Genomic DNA, 21,053 nt, shown 5'->3' with positions numbered 1-21,053 from the left:
GCTTCACAGAAAATACTGTTAAGTGAATTGACTGTAAATTTTGTGGGCGAGAGGTTAGTTTGTTTGTTTAGGATAGTTTGTTGGCCAAATGATGTTTGAATGGTGGAGTGCCAATCCACAATAACCAATCATGTATCCTGTGTAAACCTAAAATCCTCAAGGCAATAATTAATTGCAATACATCTATTAAATAAAAACAGAGGATTGTGCAGACAGTATAACCATAAGAAGCAATGAAATGTAAATATACTCAACAATTAGATAGTTTATCTAGTTCATAACATTCATTCTCTGATGTCCAGCTGCATTAGAACATGTCTAAATGCAAACAGTAACTGATCATAAAAAGCAATGACACGTCATGAAAGTAGTTAGAACAGTCAGATTATACGTGTCTGCAAAATACATAGTCAATCCACTTTACAGTATATCCTGTTAAGCTCTTTTATACTCCTCAACAACATGATAAGGCACTACATCAAATGTAAGGATTATTATTTTTATAGTTTTGCAAATTTATGATCTAACAGATGGAATAACAACAACAACAACAACAAGATTCCATTTATAGAGCGCCTTTCACGTCAGGAGGACGTCCCAAGGCTCTGGACAGTTGGGTCAGGTCCCGAGCAGGGGGGAAATGGTCAGGGTGAGGGGAGGAAAGGGAGGGAGCGAGGAGGGGGTAGAGAGTCGAGAGGGGAGCTGAAGACATGGTCAAAGAGAAAGGTCTTGAGACCGGCCTTGAAGGAGGAAAGGGAAGAAGCAAGGCGAAGGCACTGGGGGATGGAATTCCAGAGCCTAGGGGCTGAGAGGCTGAAGGCCCGGCCACCGATGGTAGGGCGGTTGGGGCGGGGGATGTGGAGCAGACCGGAGCCAGAGGAATGGAGGGTACGGGCAGGTAGGTAGGGGGATAGTAGGTCGGAGAGGTAGGAGGGAGCAAGGCCGTGAATGGCCTTGTAGGTGAGGATGAGGATCTTGAATTCGAATAAGATTTATGTTAGAACTATTAACACAAGTGTTGAATAGCTCACAAAAACACAATTAGTATCAGTAAGGTTAAGAAAAGGGGAAGAGATCTATATGGTGTTAGTGGTGTCAAGATAGTAAAGCATCTTGAATGTTGTTTTCAAACAAACATTTTCCAATAAAGGTTTCTGTCCTTGGGATATGATGTTAAACCAAAGTTCTATCTGCCTCTCCAGTGGGGTGTTAAAGATCCCATGTCTAGTCAAAAAGAGAAGAGAATTCTAAGTGTTCAAGCCAATAATCCTCTAGGCAAAACTGGCTATTTATTCACTGGAGTGTGCACTCTCTCCCCAGATGGAGACACCCAAAGTACCTGTTTCCGGAAAGTATCAGGTGCAGGTTGACATGAACCAAGAATTGGCTACCCCAGAGTATGCATTGGGGTACTGTTGGACTGCATAATTTTCTATTGCAAACAATGTCTGGCAAGTTTCCCATTCCTTGCCCTGCCAGCGCCACCCTATCTACTACTGCCATTTTTAAAAGAAATTTGATGGCATTCTATATTTTTTCTGTGGCTTTATAAATACTGGAATTCCATTTGGTTTCATGTTGCTAGAAAAATTTCAATAGAAATTAGACCTATTCATGTGAAAAAGTTATACATTGATTCATTTCCTGTTACACCGGTACAAATTTTAATAAGGATTATATGTACAAGTGTATTTCATGATATGTTCAACTATTTTCATTATCATTTTGATGTTCAGATTTAGTGTATGAAAGTGAGTAAGTAGCACATCAATGTCAACTACAAAAGTATTTGCAAATTTGAGGCCATTAAAATAATATGAAAATATAATCCAGAAATACCATTTCAGTTTTCACCCCACAGGTAACAAACAGGAAATGCTGCTGCTGGAATTCAGCAGAAGAAACATATCGCTTGACAATGAAACATTGAAGGGGAATTTAGTTTGCGCATTATCAGTTCAAGTGAGGTCAGAGAATATATTTCATGCTTTGACAGTGGCACCAACCAAATTGTCCTAATTTCCTGCATCAATGTATATGAGCAGGAACATACACAATATATCATCTCAAATCTACATGTCTGCATTAAGGAGATCTCAGATAGCCGTAATAATAATAATAATCCTTGCATTTGATATAGCACTTTTCATGTCTTCTAAACGTCTCAAAGCACTTTATGGAATAGACTGTAAAGTGAATTGACTGTATATTTGTCGGCGAAATGCGGCAGCCAATTGCGCACAGCAGTGTCCCACAAACAGTAATATTAATAATAATAATAAGTAATACACAATATGTGTTTGTGGTGAGGCAGTGACAAATAGTTTGCGGTGAGGTAGTGACAGATAGAAGAAAGTGGACTTGTTCAAAGCTGGAAAAGAAAGTTCGAAGAAAAGCTGAGGGTTGAACAAGACTCTGAAGTTTTGCGCAGGTTCCCCAAGTTGGAGTGAACAATTGGTGAAATGAGGACACTCAGACCAACTGATGTGAGTCATGCTGAAGTGAGCTAAGCAGAATAACTTCAGTTTTTTCAATGTTTAGCTGGAGAAAGTTATGGCTAACACAGGGCTTAATGTCTTATCAGAACATCAGTGATCCTGGAATCAAGGATAGAGGCAGAATTGGCTTACCCATGGAAGTGGTTGCTATGCAGGCTCACCAAACGGGAGTAAATAGATGAAAAGGAAAGGACCAAAGAGAGAGCCCTGGGGAATGCCTTACATGAACACGCAGGGGCAGGAGGAGAAACTATTAGATGAGACAAAATGGAGATGCTGGGACAATTAGGAGGAAACTGAGAAAGCAGAGAACCTCTGAGGTGAATCAGGGAGGTGAGAGAGTGGTGAAGGATGGACTGATTAAGTATCAAAGGTCAAGGAGGAAAGATCATGGAATACAAGGAGACATAGGGAGCCCTGTTTGTAGACAGAGAAAGTCATTGGTGACTTTGAGCAGAGGTATCTGGGAATAGTGAATGTCATGGAAACCAGATTAGAGGGATTGATTCAGGGAATGGTGGGATATGAAAGTAGAAGGCAACAACTCATTCCAACACTTTGGAGAAGAGCAAGTTGGAGATGGGAATCTAGCTTGAGAGGTCCAATTAGTTTTTCTTTTTGAAAAGTGGCGTAAAGACAGCAGTTTTAAAATGGAGTGATACTGTCCCAGAGAAAAGGGAGATATTTGGTAGCACATGGGGGTTGATTCAGAGGTCAATTCAATATTTAGCACATCAAATGTACCCCTATGTATGTGTCACAGACACCTACCCCACCACAGCTGTCAACAGTGAAATCTGTAAAGCTGAGCCCATGGATTTAGATTTCTGGTACAGGATGTTCACTGTTGGTTAAAGGAACACTGACTTTTGTTCCCTAACAAATTTGCTAACTGGACGCCAAAGGCTACAATTCTTGAACCAGACGTCCAATCCTGTGGGCTCGGCTTCATAGATTTACAGATGAGAATGGCATCCAGAGAATACCACACATATCCAGGTAAATTCAATGCGTTAAATATTAAATGGATAACTAAACTGACCCATTGTCTACTGACGTGAGAGGACACCTTACTTGCTAGGGCTAACACAATACCCCATTTCTTCTTGACCATCACCTCAGGCAGAACTCATTGGAGTTAGGCTGCTTTGGACTAAGATGCCTTCTTATCTCTCCCAGTTATGCGGTTTTGAAAGTACACGTGGAACAACATTCCCAGAATGGCAAGGGATTGTATGAGTTCTTTCGTGAAAGCAAATCAGTTTCCTCCTTCCATCCCTCTTGGCCCAGTTTTCATAAAATAGACTTTCAGTGAAATATTGTCACAGAGATTCAACTGGGAGGGGGAATAAAAGGAGGCGGACAGGTAGAAAGAGAAGCATTAGAATGGGGATTTTTTTTAAAAAGCAGCTCAGCATGGATAAAGAAAAATAGTGTTGGTATAGTATGATGTTGGTATAGGTTTAAATGCAATGCTGTCTGTCATGATCTCAAATCCAGCTGTAAGGGGAGTTAAAAAATGAGGAAATGGCAGGAAAAATCAGACTGAACACATTGTGGTTTCACTGATGCCCTCTGTGAAACATCAGAGCAGAAAAAATATTAATATGTAAATTACACATCAATATTCTCATCATAGCTGCAGGGATGTATTACATATTCCTCTGATGCTTTAATATTATACCTACTTTTCATTGTAATATGACTGCTGTAAGTTTCACATTTTCTTTCAGTATAAAAATGTACTGCATTTCCTAATTTACTCAATATCTTGGTTTGCCATAATAGGCAATTGCACTATACCATTTTGAACAGATTTACTTTGTTTTGAAAAAATAACTTGAGGTACCATACGAGAGAAAGGGTTGTCATAATAAAATAAATTTCAGAAAAATACAATGGCATTCTCATCTTTTCGTATCTCGACTTTCCTGAACTGCTAATATTTCATAGAAATGTCACATTTTATTTTGTTTCTTCAAATTGCACTGGTCATCAAACCCAAGATGAATAAGACCATGTTACATAGAAAGTCCCATTTCTGAGCATCAGGATGCCTCACAATAAAGTCCAACCTAACTATGTGGTTTATAAAAACACTTTCAGTTACAGGTCTTGACCTCACTTGTGAATCCTTGGTCATTGTACTTCAAATAATTATTTGCCTTTGACCTGGAAAAATGGTGCAAATGAACATCAAGCTGGTTTCAAAACCATTTTGCATCCACTGTTGAATCATTCTTCATAACAACAATTCTTACATTTGATTGGTTCAACATGGTATACAGTAACACTCACTTCAGTTGAATCAGTCAGGATTACAACATTTAATATGCAGACAAACTTGAATAAGTCATATAAAATCCAATTTCATCAATAATCTACAATGCTTATGCATACTTCAATGCAGCTGGTAATTCAGTATGTGTGGACAGGTCAGAACTTCATTGAATTAACTTTCCACGCATCCCACCTATATACGGAAATTCCCAAGATATTTATTGGAATGGAATGAGCATTCTCTTTCTGGAGGGATGCATCATGCTTTGCTAACACAGGAGTATTAGGTGCACGTTGGCAAGAGTCAAGGCTTAGAAACCCAGAGTGTTTGTTGGGGGACTGCGTGAGTCTAACCAGCTAAAACCACATAACTTGCAGGCAAGCTCTCCTATTGCTTGTCCAGCTTGGACCATCCTACCTGTTAGATCTTTTGGTTTGCAGGGTTAACGGGAGTCGAGTGGGAAGAGTCCCTGCCCCTAGTGACTGGTCTGCCCTTCCAAATCCTGCTGATGACCTAGACTGATTGGGCTATCATCAGTAATTTTGTAATCAGTTAGACTGGATCAGCTATCATCAACAAGGGTCCGAAATGATGTACATTGTCCAGTGCCTTGGGACATCCTCCCGACATGAAAAGCGCTATACAAGTCTAATCTTGCTGTTGTTGTTGTTGACTCGATTCTGACATTCCATTGCTAAGCACATCACTTCGGAGCCAGTTCAGCTCTAAGGAGACAACCCCCACCGACCTCCCACCCCCATGCCTCAGGATTCTCACTCATTGATCATTTGACATCTGACAAGCGCATGTTTGAGCCCTCATAAGGTGGATGGCAGGTATTAGAAACCCTCTGCGAGCTTCCTGGTAGGCAACTGCAGGTCAGCACGAAATGTATGAGAGCATTGCCACCATCTTCCTGCCTACAGCTTGGACACACATCCCTTCCCATCGAGCAATGGTTCTACCAGTTGGAGGTGTGGAGCTAGAGCAGAAGCTGCTTTTCTCTCTGAGATAATCAATCAAAGTAGTTTCCCAGTCCTGGAAGTGCAAACATGATTATGAACTTGAACTCCAGGTAACCTCTTTCAGTAGCTGTTGCCAGAAGTCTCATAGTTTCCTCAACAATTATCTGATGGACATCTGCCGACAGCTTGTGGTGTGCCAGCCATCTTGATGTTCTCGAGGTCCAAGTCCAACGCCGGGTACCAGACTTACTTAGCACCTGCTGCTTAATCAGGTGCTCATGTGAGGGCCCTTGGCAGTTTTAATAATTTACTTTAGATTACATCCAGCAACTTGAAATGGGTCTTTAAAATTATCGATTTTCTATAAAGGGAGGCTTAAGCAAGTTTGATTCACTTATATTTAAATGAAGCTGCCACTTAGGACATATGATCATTTAAGACAAGATTTTCTATTGATTTGTTTTAGCCAGATTTAAGGCGTCAAGTCTAATCTAATAGCAATAAATGTTTTATGTCAATTTAGATTAAATGACATTTTTTTTTACTATACACAACATCTGTATTGTCCATTGTCTCAGTTGTCTAATTCTCAAGCACGTTTTAAAGTAATCCTGAAACAAAAGCCATTTTATTTGAATTCCGATCTCTGGAAATCATGCTCAAGCCTTAGCATTCTAGCCTGGCACATTTGGAGCTTTGATCTACAGAATTAGTTGCTGCAACATAAGGGAGCTCCCCAGGCTCTAGATGTGGAGCACAAATCTAATTCCCATTGTTATGAAAGATGAGCTATGAGATAGTTTAAGGCTCCTAGGCTTGAAGACTGTGTCTCGGGGGGCACTTTATATAGGTATATATGAAGTATAAAGTAAACTAAGACAAATACTTTCATATATGACAACAAATACCCCAAAATATTTCTTTATACAAAGTGTAATGAACAACTGGGATGGGTTACCAGAAAGGATGATGAAATCCAGGGCAATGGACTCATTTAATAAAGAGAGTAATATTATAATGAGAAGACTGTGAACTTGGTAATCTCGAAGTATGAGATCAAATGTGCTGAGGGAAGTTCTTCACCCGTAACCTTCTTGTGACCTGTAGAGATATATGGGCCATCTATTCAGTAACCATCTGAGTTTTATTAGATACCAAGCTCTTAATTTGGAAGGTGAACACATTCTTTATCTTTTGCAAGAAAACTTTACCAGGTGCTCACAGAAGCCATTTATTCCAATGAAGGAGATGAGCAAGATCTGGTCCAAGCCATTCACACAGTTAAAGTTGTTCACACAGCAATCCAATTTGCAGTGTGCTAACTATGTGTAAACACATTTATAAATATCTAATTAGAGGCTTTTCGTTGTAATTAACAAACAATGGAAAGGACTCCAGTATTCCTATAATTCTCCTTTTACACATGCTTTGCATGGTTACGTGATTTGAATACAAAATACAGTCATTTCTCTTAACAGTATATCATGTAAGTGCTTTGAGTTTTCTCCTGACTTGTAAGACGCTATATCAAAGATTATTACATTACCCTATTAACATTGCCCACAAATTTGATCCCACAGAGACAAAAGCCTATTCAAATGCGTGAGTGAAAGAGGCAAAGAACCTGGAATTTTTAGTTTGAAGGGAGAGTGGTTTCAGTTAAAATATTGTACAATGATATTTTTCCAAGTATTTGAGGAGAGTGGAATTATACTAGTTGGCTCAAGTAGAGAAATAAAACTATGTTCACCATTTCTGTGAAATTACATTCTATGATTAAATATATGTAGCTCAAAATCTAAGCTGACATTTTAATGCAGTGCTGGGGAGCATTGCACTGTCAGAGGTGCCATCTTTTGGATGAGATACTAAACCGAGATCCTGTCTGCCTGCTCAGGTAGAAGGTAAAGATCCCATGACACTATTCGATAAAAGAAGGGAGTTATGGGCAGGTTATGGACCCACTCCATATCAGAAATGAGGTAGACTTCTAGCACTGAACATACACTACAAATTTACATTATGTAGCACCATTCATATTGGGAGGACATCCCAAGGCATCCCACGACTAGGATGTCTCATAAGTATTGTTTATTTCTAGTTTCTGATGGAAAGAATTAATATCCACAGCAACTTGTAGACATAGTCTTGGGTAAGGCACAGCAAAAAAATAGATATGCCGTTAATTTACAGTACAATACAATTTATATTTATATTGTGCCTTTCATGTCGAGAGGACGTCTCAGAAAAACTTGACATTGCTAGCTGAGCACCTGAGCTTGGTGTGGGAGCCAAAGAGGTAGTGGCCAACGGGATGGAGAGGGGAAAGATGCCTGAAGTGTGATCAAAGAGGTAGAGGTTATTCCTCTATATATATTGTACATCTTGGTGTAAACAAGGAGAACTGTATGCTAATTATACCAAGAAACCAAGATGACAACATGTGGTCTAGTTGTATAAAATTGTAGATAAGTACTGTATAAATACAAATATACACTGTGAAGCTTACAACTCTGATGTAACAAACAGATAAACATAGCAATAATAGATTGAAGTATGCACTTTGCATACACGGTGGTAAAAATCAGGCTGTTAACCCAACCTTTGAAATAAATGGAAACAACATTATTTAAGACTCTCACTATACATCTCAAATGTTAATATTAATCTATCCTGAACTATCCTTGTGATAAAATGCAGGGACTTGAACCTCTCTGTAAGCATGTAAAGTCAGTGTTTTTAAAGGGCAATGTCTGCATGAAAAATCATTTGCCAAAACTTTTGTTTAGAAGCGAGGAGTTTGAAAAGCCATGTGTCATTTGGATCATAAGATCATGAGCCATAAGATGATTTATGTAATTTCATTTTGGGTTTTTCAACTCTTTTATCAATTGTTTAAAAACACTTTTACATGAAGACTCAAAAGTCTTCCATGTACTGGGATTAAATGCTGCATTTATATTAGAATAATATATATTAGGCTCTCCCCCAATGCTCCATACCCCTAGTGGAAGCCTCCTCTTCAGGCTACACCTTCAACCACACCCTCCATCCAAACCAATGTGGTGGGGGGGTGGCCCTCATCTCCAAAGCCTCCCTTGGCCTCACCCCCTACTCCTCTGGCTGCTTCCCCTCTTTCGAGCACCTCACCCTTTTCCACTCCTCTCTCCCTTTGAAAATCCTCCTTGTTTACCGTCCCCCGAAGCCCCCCAGCTCCTTCCGCACAGACATCTCCACCCTCCTCTCTTCCCTGTACCTCTGCTCCGAGTGCCTACTCATAATGGGCGATTTCAACCTCTACCTAAACTCCCCCTGCACCACTTCTGCTGATTTCACTGCCCTCCTCTCCTCCCTTAACCTTACCCTACATATAAACTCACCTACCCACAACCGTGGTCAGGCACTTGACCTCATCATCACCCACGGTCTTGACATTTCCGACCTTAGCATAGTGGATAAGGCCATCTCGGACCACTTTTTCATCGCCTTCTTCTCTCACATCCCTCTCTCCTCCACCAAGCCCTCAACCTTCCTCTAAGCGCCCTTGGGAAAGGCTACCCCCTGAGACATTCACAAAGGCCCTCTCATCATCAGACATCCTATCCGTCTGGCCTTCCACCCGCAGAGATCCTGAAGCAGCCGTCCAGCTGCTCCATGATCGCCTCTCTTCCACTTTCAACTCCCTCTTCCCCCTAAAATCCAGGACCATCTCCAAACCCACTCGATCCCCCTGGTACAACAACCATCTCCACTGCCAAAAAACCCAAACCCGTCTGCTCGAGCGCAGATGGCGGAAAACTGGTCTGACAGTTCACCGCCAACTGTGGCTCGAACATCTCCACAGCTACTGCCGTTCTTTAACACACGCACAAACGGCCTTTTACTTCAACATCATCTTGGAGGCCAAAAACAATACCCAAATCCTTTTTTCCACCACCCACTACCTCCTCCGTACCGCCCCTCAGGCCTCCTCAATCTTCACTTCAAATGCCAAGTGCGAGGAGGCCATGGACTTCTTTTCTGCAAATATACTCAACATCCGCCAGGCAGCTTCATGCACCTGCCTCTTGTCACCCACCACCACGCCCTCTCTGCCCCCTCACCTTCCTCATCATCTTTCCTACCACCACCCCCTTTCTGCACTCTTTCCTCCCCATCTCTCCCTCCTCCCTCTCACCCACCATCACCTCCATGAGACCCACCACTTCCTGCCTCGACCCCCTCCCCACCAACTTACTGGTCACACAGCTCCCCCTCCAATGCCCACTACTGACTGACATCATCAACCAGTCCCTCTCCTCCAGATCAGTCCCTGCCTCCCTAAAAACTGCTGTCATCACCCCCTCCTGAAAAAACCCTCCCTAGATCCCTCAAACCACAGCCATTACCGCCCTATTTCTAACCTGCCCTTCTTCTCAAAAGCTCTAGAATGGGTTGTGGGCAACCAACTCCGTGGACACCACTCCTCCCACTCCCTCTTCGAACCCTTCCAGTCCGGTTTCCGCCCTGCCCACAGTAGAGAGACTGCGCTTGTGAAAGTCACGAAAGACATCTTCTCTATCTGTGACCAGGGCTCCCTCTGCCTGTTCGTCCTCCTGGACCTCTGCGCCGCTTTCGACACAGTCGATCACGCCATACTCCCCCACTGCCTTTCCTCCATCATCCACCTCAGTGGGACCGCACTCACCTGGTTCGAGTCCTACCTCACAAACCGCCAGCAGTACATCTTCATAAACGGCTTCTCCTTCCGCTCTCACACGGTCACCTGTGGGGTACCCCAAGGATCCATCCTTGGCCCCCTCCTCTTTCTGATCTATATGCTCCCTCTTGGGGATGTGATCCGCAGACATGGGGTATATTTCCACATGTATGCAGATGACACCCAACTCTACTTTTCCACCTCTCTTTGCGACCCCCAGTCCCCTGATGTTCTGTCAACCTGCCTTCAGCTGAACATTGACAAGACGGAAGCCATACTCTTCGGCTCTCGTCAACATCTAAAATCTCATGGTTCTCACCTCCTCCACCTACCCGACCTCCCCCTAAAATTCTCCGAACCTGTACGCAACCTAGGCGTCAGGTTCGACCCCCAATTATCCTTCCTCCCCCACATCCGGTGCCTTACCAGCACCGCCTTTTTCCACCTCCATCGCATCGCCCATCTCCGCCAATACCTCTCCCCAAAAGCCGCTGAAACTCTGGTCCCTTTGTCACCTCTCGGCTGGACTACTCCAACGCCCTCCTCGCCGGTCTCCCATCCACTACCATCCATAAAATCCAACTCATTCAGAACTCTGCCGCCTGCATTCTCACCCACACCAAACTCCGCTCCCCAATCACCCCAGTCCTTGCCAGACTGCATTGGCTCTCTATCCCAGAGAGGATCGATTTCAAGATCCTCACCCTCGTATTCAAGTCCCTGCACTCCTCTGCACCCCCCTACCTCTCTGACCTCCTCTCTCCTCAAAACAGCACCCGTTGCCTTCGTTCTTCCGGGTCTGGCTTCCTACTTGTTCCCCGAGTCCTCCGCTCCACCCTCGGCGGCCGTACCTTCAGCCACTATGCCCCAAGGTTCTGGAACTGCCTTCCTCACTCCCTCCGTCTCGCTCCCTCCCTTCCCATTTTCAGGTCTCTGCTGAAGACCTTTCTTTTCGACCGCGCCTTTGGTCACCTTCCCACCCCTCCCCCTGGCTCAGTCCTGGGATCCTAAACTGTAAAGCGCTCTGAGACGGCGTGGAGGGCACTATATAAATCCAAGTTGTTGTTGTTGTAGAATTGCTTCAACTGGAAGTGATTCTGTGATAACCAGAATACCCAATGTGAAATGTATTTAATTTATATTGTGGGGGAAATGACACAGCACTGGACGTATCAATGTGGTTATTTTACTGTTCCTTGTGGAACATGAATTGCTGGGCGTTCCCTGATAGCTGCAAATAGTTTGCATAGGCCAATGTGCAGAACCACACTTACAGTTCTATAGTCAGTTGAATTACTAGGTGAAACAATGTATAAGTTGCACACTAAACATTCAGGAATGCAAAGTCGTTGACATTCCTTTCCTCTGTTACTGTTCAATATTTTAAGTATAAAATAAGATCTCTTTAACCATCCACGTCCATTAAAATCTATAGATTAATGTATTTAATAAAACAGGATCAGATCAGGTAAACTACACCTTCACACTTGTAAGGTCACATGAGTCCACCCTTTCAACATACAAAACACCACTGAGTAATGGTTAATGTCCATAGAGCATACCTGTTTTTCAGCAGAGCCGTAGTCAGGACCATGTTTCGGCAAAAAGTACATAATTTCACCTCGGTTTTTGGCCATCTCTTGAAGAGCCATGGCTGTTCGTACAGTAGAATTTCTTGCATGCACGAAAACCATCACCTAGAAGAGAAACAGAAAAATTAATGTTGCCCACAGAGGAGACAAGATATAGTTCTACCTACATTCTTTCTGTGTAATAAGTAGATAATTTTTTTTAATCAATGAGTAATTATTCCTCAAAGAATTTTCCTATTTGTTATTCTATAATACAAGATAATAAAAAAGAAAAAAAAAGATAGAAATCTGAACCAAAAATAGAAATACCTGTACTGGAAATCTGATAAAGGACAAAGCTTGAATCGTCAACATAGCTCACTCTTTTAGATACTGATTGACCTGCTGTGAACCTCCAGCAATTCTGTTTTTGTTATTCTCAAGGTTTTTTTCTCGCTATCTCTACTTGCAGAAACCAGGAGCAAAACCCAAATAATTCGATGATCAATTTCAATATCAAGAGCATTACTTGTGTCCCCTTCCTTCAGTCCATGTGAGAATACCCGAAGGTTAAACCAATCTATGTATTTGCATCAATTGCATAGATTGCCTGGGATTGAATTCCTTTCACACCTACACTGGCCTTTTGGAGGGTCCTGCCCCTTCTGACAACTCTCCAAGAAGAGTAACTACTGTACAATCAGAAAGTTGAGAAAGTAGTGACTAAGAACCTGGAAAAAAATCTCACATTTGTCAGTCAGCAAGGCAGAACAGAAGGTTTGAGAATGAGTTAGAGCAATGATGTGAAACTCAGGAAGAATATCCAAAAACAAAAAGTCTCTTTTTGTCTATAAACACTTAAAACACCCAAGGAGCAACGGTTACATGTAACATCCACAGGAACACAGAGTAACAAATTCCTTGGGTAAATTTCAAGCAGTTCCCTACTGAAATTACTGCATAACATGCATCTCTTGATACTACAGCTTAATCCATTTAGCTTACTTTTGACCTCATGTCTGTAAGATGTACTCCACACAATAATAATAATTATAATCCCTGCATTTGATACAGCATCTTTCACATTGGGAGGACATCTCAAAGCGCTTCATAGGATCCACTGTAGTGTGTAGTGGCTGCGGATTTTGCATCCAATTTGTGCCCAGCGATGTCCCACAAACAGCCATGCAGTGAATGACCAATTTTATCTGGAGGATTATTAACCAGGATGCCAGAAGAAACTCCTTTCTGTTTTCAAATAGTCCACTTGAACAGGGAAATAGGAATTTGCTTTCATGTCTCATCCGAAGGATGGCACCTCCAACAATGTAGCATATCTCAGCACTACACTGGAGTGTCAGCCCAACCTATTCGAGTTCAAAGTCCCAAAGTGATATTTGAACCCACAACCTTCTTATTCAGCCTTCAGTGCTACTAACTGAGCCAGGCTGACGTACGAGTATCTTATACTGAAGGTATAACTACCCATCATTTTCTGACCTTTTTAAAAATTAAATATATAGCCTTTAAGAGCATTGGGTCTTAGACTAATGCTTTTGTATGTAGAGAAATAAATGTAGTTAAGAATGCGATTAAAAATTGAATAAAACATTTAAATCAACAGAAAATGTTGAAAGTAAATGAAACAGCAACATCCAATATGTCCAATGTCATGATCGTGAATTTAGTACAAACACCTGTTGGGAAAATAAATCAGCCTCCTAGGCTTTGTGCATTTTACAGGATTACTATAAATTGAAAAGAACCTGATGTAAACAATTTAGTGGTAGCACTAATGGAATAGCTAGATCGGTTTGTATAGATTTTTGATTTTATTTTAAATCTGTTACAAATGATTTGTTGTGCAGCATTAATTACAAACAACTAGCCAAGCATAAATCTCCCAAGATCTTTTTCAAACCACAACCCATCTCGAAATCAGAATAAAAAAAACGTAATTACACTGTGGGGTTTGTTTCAAATCAACAGAACATTAATTTTCCTGAAAATATGCAAATACACTGCTTTCAAACTTAGCTTTCCTATTCAGAATGAACAAAGTTTTCTTTCCATAGAGTCAAATTCAGGACTGCTAATTTGCATTGAAAAGCCCATTTATCCAACTGTGCAACTTCTTTTGCTGCATAGTAGATTTTTGGCCTTTAAAACGTTTGCAGACAAATGAAAGAACCTGCATTTCCAATAGATGAACAAATTGACATTGATTATGTCGGTTTGAGATTTTACACGAGTAATCATTCTAACAGATAGATTGTCCAAGCTCAACTACAACAACAAATTGCATTTATAAAGTGTGTGTCACGTAAGGAGAACATCCCAAGGTGCTGGACAGTCGAGGGTTTGCATCTGAGCTGGATGTTGGATTTGGAATGGTGAGGGGCCGAGGGGATGGGGTGGAGGTGGGAAGATGACAAAGCTGCGGTCAAACAGTAAGGATCTTGAAGGAAGCGAAGGATAGGATGAGGTGAAGGGACTCTCGGATGGAGTTCTAAAGATTGGGTGAAGAAAGGCTGAAACTCCCGATTGCCGATGGTGGGGCGGGTAGGGCGGGGGATGTGAAGCAGGCCAGTGGCTGCCGAGCGGAGGGAGCTGGCAAGTTGACAGGGTATTTAAAAGGTCACAAGACTTGGAGGGCTTTAAAAGTGAAGACAAAGATTCTCTGGGGGAGGGGGAGCCAGTGGAGTTGGGCAAGGATGGCGTGATAGGTTTGCAGAACCTGGTGCAGGAGAGGACACAACCTGCAGAGTTCTGTATCGTCTGCAGCTAATGGAGGGAAGAGTTGAGAAGTCTGGAAAGCAGAGAGTTGGAGTTGGCATTGTCAAGCCTAGATGTGATAAAAGCATGATTTTTTTTTGGTCAGCCATGTGTCTGAAACATGCTCGAGTCAAACCAGCTAAAACAGTGAGAGCACTGTCTGGCAAGCTTTTCCACTGGTTTCTAGGTAAGACCACCCTACCAGTTTGTCTTGCAGAGTGTCCCCAGTGACTGGTCTGCCCTTCCAAGTCCTGCTGGATGAGCTAGGCTGGCTGTGCTTTATCAGCAGTGCCTTGGAGTACTGTGGAGCCACCTGGCTCAGGAACCAGACTACCAGGAGCGCCACAGAGAGTGGGCTCGAATAAAAGCATACATAAGGGCTCGCGGCTCAAGGGGAGAGGTAGTGGCGGAGGCAAGCAATCTTGTGGAGGTGGGAGAAGGATGAACGGGTCAGGGCACAGATGTGGTTTTAAAATAGACTCCATGATAGGGCACTATATCAAATGCAAGGATGGTAGAAAACAGGGATGGGTCGAGGGAAGGTTTCTTGAAGTTAATAATAATAATCCTTGCATTTGATATAGCGCCTTATCACGTTTTCGAAACATCTCAAAGCGCTTCACAGAATATACTATAAAGTGAATTGACTGTGTATTATGTGGGTGAAATGCGACAGCCAATTGCACACAGCAGTGTCCCACAAACAGTCGTGTGGGACCAATTTTTTTTTTAAGTAATTATTACCCCTGGAAGGGTGATTCGCGAATTAAGTAACAAACAGGTGCCTACTTACTGCTAGGTAAACAGAGGAGTGAGGGAGTAAGGAAACTCGCCCAACATTTTGCTCTGCCTGGGAATCGAACCCAGGTCACTCGCTTGCAGACGAGCACTCTAACCACTGAGCTACAGGACGCCAGGATGTGGTGATGACAGCTGTTTTGAAGAGGATGGGAACTGTGCCGATAGACAAGGACAGGGGGGCAAGGAGTGGGAGGTCAGGAGAAGGCTAGGAATGGGGCTGAGGGAGCAGGTGGTGATCTTCATTTGGGAAATGATGGAGGAGAGTGAAGAGGAAAAGACGGGCTCAGAAATGTGGATGGAGGGATGGGTGGACACCGGATGGGTGGTGGTAGTTTGCAGAGGCAGCAATGTGGATCCTCTCGATTTTGGACCCGAGGAAGTCTCGTCACATTTGAAGTTGGAGGAGAGGATGGGTGAGTTTGAAAGCCATTTGGATTTCACTTGAACTTTTAATAGAAAAGGGAGGGAAATGAGTTTTTTCCAATTAGTATCCTGATGCAGAAGGTAAAAATAGTGCTGTTTTAGTGACAATGATTGAAAAGATAACCCCACAAGGCACATCAAATGATTTCTGCCTTGAAGGCACATCTCAACTTTACATGGATTTTAATGAATTTTTGCTGTTCCTAATGAATACAGTATTAACTAGTCAATACATCAAATACTTTTTATCAAAAACCTCATTACAACAACAGTTAAGCAGGGAGAGATTACAGAGCAGTACTATGAGTATTTGAGGTGATATTATGAAGCACAATGTCTTTTACCATGATGCATATACACACAACAATAATATCTAAGTCCTAAGAATGTGTTGCTATTATCATCTGCCTTGTAGGTGCCTATTTACCTAATGCATACAACTTTTGGCTTTTATTCCTTCCAGTTGTAATTTTCCAATGATTTATGAGATGAAATGATTAAGATAAGTTCATAAATGATTGTCATATTATAGAGCCTGGCAAGTACAGACTGTACCAGCTCTGTTTGTGTAATAGTACAGTCGTGGAGGACTGCATCATACTGCTTTTGTCACTCAATGCATGCACAAATGAATTATTTTACAAGAATGTTTTTAAAAATGCTGGAAGCAACCCAGATTGAATTTACAGCTACCTTTAGGCTGGAGGTTAATTAAAAAATATATTTAACAGGGGCTTTCAACCACTGTTCTTTTTAGTACTTAAAATATAATTAAGTCAGATATGCTAACAGTCAAAACTTCAATTTACACTCCAATATAAACAGAAACTCAGTCCCTAGCACACTAATTGTTCAATCAACTGTACTTCGAACCGAATGCTTGTTGCATTGAATAGTGGAATGAGAGGTTGCACTGTTAATGGAATTTGTTTTTAAAAAATGTGTGGGTGTTGTAATTGATGAAGTGCCTAAAGCATCTATGCAAGTTCACAACTTGGAGATGGTCTTGCTTAGGATGCCACAATTAAATGTTGTGGTGGTACCAGAAGTATCGAACTGCACTTCTGAGACAAGTGAAAGAAAAATCTCAACAGTATCAGCCCTAATATGCAATGTATTTGAAATTTTTTAATATTTAAACGAAATCTGTGACTTCCAAAATTCACAAAGCTGTTCGTATTTTCACAGGATCAGTAAAAATCCTCTGTAAATTTTTAGCAATTAATATAATGCAAAATTCGAGAAACAAGCAAACCCCAAAACACTTCTTAATTCACAGGAAAATTTCCTGGTTAACAATACTGCAGATAAAAATTAGTCATTCACTTTATGGTCGTTTGTGGCATCATAAAGTGAATGGTCATTGTTGTGTGCAAATTGGCTGCTGCAATCGCCAACTGATACACAGTCACTACATTGCACAGTAAATCCTGTAAGTGTGTGAAACATCTCAATGATGAGAGGCGCTGTATGAAACTCAAGGATTATTATCCTCAAAAATATTCCCCCCATTTATTTTCAATCATAAATACCACTATCAAAATGCCAAGATTGATCTCCTTTAAATAACACTTAAACCAATATAAGACAGTGTAAGTAAATTTGAAGACTGGTAAATAGGCAAGGAGTACATACTAAAATGATGAACATGATTTGGGTGTAAACTAGTAATCTTGCAATGTTAAATTACACAGCAATTAACAGAGAATATATACTTTATTTCCTACAGTAAACAATGAATAAAGTACAATCAGACCCGTTTAAGCAACTACCTCCATTAACAACCACCCTGGAACAGCCTCTTCAGTGTGTGCTGCCTCCTTCAAGACCTGTCTCAAGACCTACCTCTTCGACCGTGCCTTCAGTCACCCTCCTTCACCCATGCTCTCCACCATCCCCGATCCCGACCCCCAGTTCAGGTCTGAAACACTGATTGTCCAGCACCTCGGGACATCCTCCCGATTTGAAAGGTGCGATACAAATGTAATTTTGCTTTTGTTTGTTTGTTTTGTGTTCACACACCAATGAATCACTACTCAAGAGGGCCCCCTTATGTAAAAGCCACTTTTACTCAGTCCCCTGAAAGATAGATGAAGACAGGTTTGTCTGTATAAACTCAAGCAGAATTTGATCTTTGAGAGCATTCAGTTAGGTCTCAACTGCTGAACACATGCATTTGCATTAAAACAAGGGTAGATTGAGAACACACAGCTTATGTATGTATTGTGTGTATATATATATACATATATATGTATGTAGTGGTTTTCCTCACTTCCAAAGGAATCATATCAATTTGTATTTCTTTTACAAACCACAATCTTTTTATAGGTTCAAAATAATGGGCAGGAAGCAAAATAGTGCACATGATATCCAAGAATACAGAATCTATATGATATTCAGATGCTGAATTTATAAAAACCTACATTTAAATTAACCAGAAGTCGGAAGAAAAGAAATAATAGAACTGCACCTTTTTTGCCGGTTCACAATGTCTGTGATAAATGGTAATACAGTGACTTGACTTTAGGGCAGCTGATGGGAAGTCTATTTTACAAACTTATTTACAAATAAGTATTTTACAGCATTTATTTTTTTCTTTTCATTTAAGCCTTCCGCAGCTAACATATTTATACCAAAACCAATGCATTACCTCTTCAACACTTATACTAGACACATAGTGTGTATTGGATGCACAATGTACACTTCTACCAACTTTTTAACAGGCAATCTATATCCCAAATTCGGAGGTTTTGGTTTCACATTATTATTTTGCAGAAGGTTTCATTTTATATAACAATAATAATCCTTGCATTTGATATAGCGCCTAATCGCATCTTCGAGACGTCTCAAAGCGTTTCACAGAATGTATTGTAAAGTGAATTGACTGTATATTTTGTGGGCAGCAGCCGATTGCTTACAGCAGCGTCCCACAAACAGTCGTGGATTGAAGTGACCAATTTGTTATTTTTTAAAGAATTATTACCCCCGGAAAAGCGATCCGCCAATTGCCTAATAACCGGGTTCCTACTTACTGCTAACTAAACAGAGGCATGTGGAGTAAGGAAACTTGCCCAACATTTTGCCCTGCTGGGAATCGAACCCAGTGCTCTTAACCAATGAGCTACAGGACTCCACATATCTGGCATATCTCCTCTGATTTTCTCCCCAAACCTCGCTTCACCTGTTCTGAAGGCCTTTGACTCTTTTCTTTACTTTTAGCCTTCACGGTGAGTTTATGTAGGTTATTCAGCCTGATGTGTTATGTGTGTGTTTGGTGGGGGGAGGGGCAATCGGGAAGAGGAAGAAGCATCACAGTCAAGTTTGATGCTGCCCTCATTGACGTCTCATTGACATATGTGTACATTCCAGTAGTTATTTGGACAGTTCTCAGCAACAAAACTCCATACTGGTTTTCCCTTTTCCAGTTAACTCAGCACAGGTTGGCTTTTGAAACCATAAACTATGAGCACTGCACTGGTCTTTACCCACTAAACCACTGGATGAGTTCATGTGTGGACTAAACACTGTTTGGGATGCCGCCCGGCGTGGAGGGCGCTACATAAATCCAAGTTGTTGTTGTTGTTGACTATTTATAATGCTTAGCCAAGCAACTGAAGTATCAGTCCATAAAGACTTCCACAAAGATGCTGCAAGATTTCTAAAGAATTGAGACACTGCATATAGGAAAATAAACGAACAAAAAGCAGCAAGTGTCAACTTGCAGAAGAACGATTTGAATTTAATAATAACAATAATCATTCTTGCATTTGATAAAGAGCATTGTCGAGACATCTCAAAGCGCTCAGGCCTGCTGTACATCTGCCACCTGCATCCACTATTGGCAGGCGAACGTTCAGCCACTTTACCTGGAAAATCTCACATCTCACACCCTTCCTCAGCTTTCAAAACCATTCTAAAATCTTACGTCTGTGATTCGCCTTTAATTTCTTGCCACTTATTCTACTGTTTTTCATTCTGCTTGAGATCCCACAATCTCTGTTAAGTACTTCAAGACATTATCTTTGATGAAATACAAGTGCAAGTTATTATTGGGGAGAGACAGAGAACGTGCTATTCAGCTCAATTTTACTTACTCCCCTTCAAATTATTCTGCACCACAAGGTGCATTGTGCAATAACTGGCACAAAAATAAGTTTATAGTCAAATGTACAAAATACTCTTAAAACAAAACCAACATGGTTTGGTTTATCTGAAAAGAATACATTCCAAATGGTGTAGGCACAATTACAATATTTGTAAAATTGATGCCTAAGTACATGAGCGAATATATTATGAATATAATATATATGCATGTATATCTGTCTATATATCGTTACTGCTGTATTTATTGTTCCTGATTGACTGATTTTCACTGAAATACATAAAAGGTCACCAATACTCTCCTATTTGAAGAAGAGAAATGTGTTTCTCATGTAAGCAGCAGTAAGAACATGGCCTATATTACAGTGTAACTTAAGCAATCATTCATAATATTCTCTATGTGAAAACTAATCCCTATTCCCCTGTGGGCAACTGAATACTGCTGCTAACCTCTTCTCATTTGTTACTGCATGTAAGTTTACTTCTTGTTAGGTGGCACTACTATAATGAATGCCTCAGATTTTACCAAACCATTTCTTTATGTAATTTCAACACTTGAATCAACAGACGAGGGAATGAAAAATATTGTATTTTTCACTTGGATGAATATTACTTCTCACCAGATATCATGGCGCAGTGGGAAATAGTCTAAAAGTGATGTAGTTCTAAAAGTTAGTCTTGAGAGGGTTTAATTAATCTAGCAATTAGCTACTGATTGTCATACTTCACTGACAAATAAGAAAAAAAAAGTAATTTAGAAGTCAAAAAAGGGGAAGGGAGCTAAGCAGAGTCTCTTTGGAGTTCGTTGGTTCGTTTGTTCGAATCAATCAATCAATCAATCAACCAACCAATCAATCAACCAACCAATCGCCCATAAATTATACAGTCAATTCCCTTTACAGTATATTCTGTGAAGCGTTTGAGATGTCTCGAAGACGT

At 41.1% G+C, this 21,053-nt stretch overlaps 1 protein-coding gene across 2 annotated transcripts in view; it reads right to left on the bottom strand.

Annotated features, from left to right (window-relative positions):
- ascc3 (activating signal cointegrator 1 complex subunit 3) overlaps positions 1–21,053 on the bottom strand; it is a 339,566-nt gene that overhangs the window by 145,676 nt on the left and 172,837 nt on the right. For both annotated transcript variants that reach the window (XM_007899134.2, XM_007899135.2), the window contains exon 14: positions 12,006–12,140. In XM_007899134.2, coding sequence (XP_007897325.1) covers positions 12,006–12,140 — 135 coding nt within the window. The remainder of the gene's footprint in view (positions 1–12,005; positions 12,141–21,053) is intronic.

The sequence above is a fragment of the Callorhinchus milii genome, unplaced genomic scaffold (assembly GCF_018977255.1).
Source record: "Callorhinchus milii isolate IMCB2004 unplaced genomic scaffold, IMCB_Cmil_1.0 Scaffold3, whole genome shotgun sequence".
In the NCBI taxonomy this organism is placed as follows: Eukaryota; Metazoa; Chordata; class Chondrichthyes; order Chimaeriformes; family Callorhinchidae; genus Callorhinchus; species Callorhinchus milii.
The sequence above is the reverse complement of the archived record's forward strand: the minus strand, read 5'-3'. Positions and strand labels throughout refer to the sequence as shown.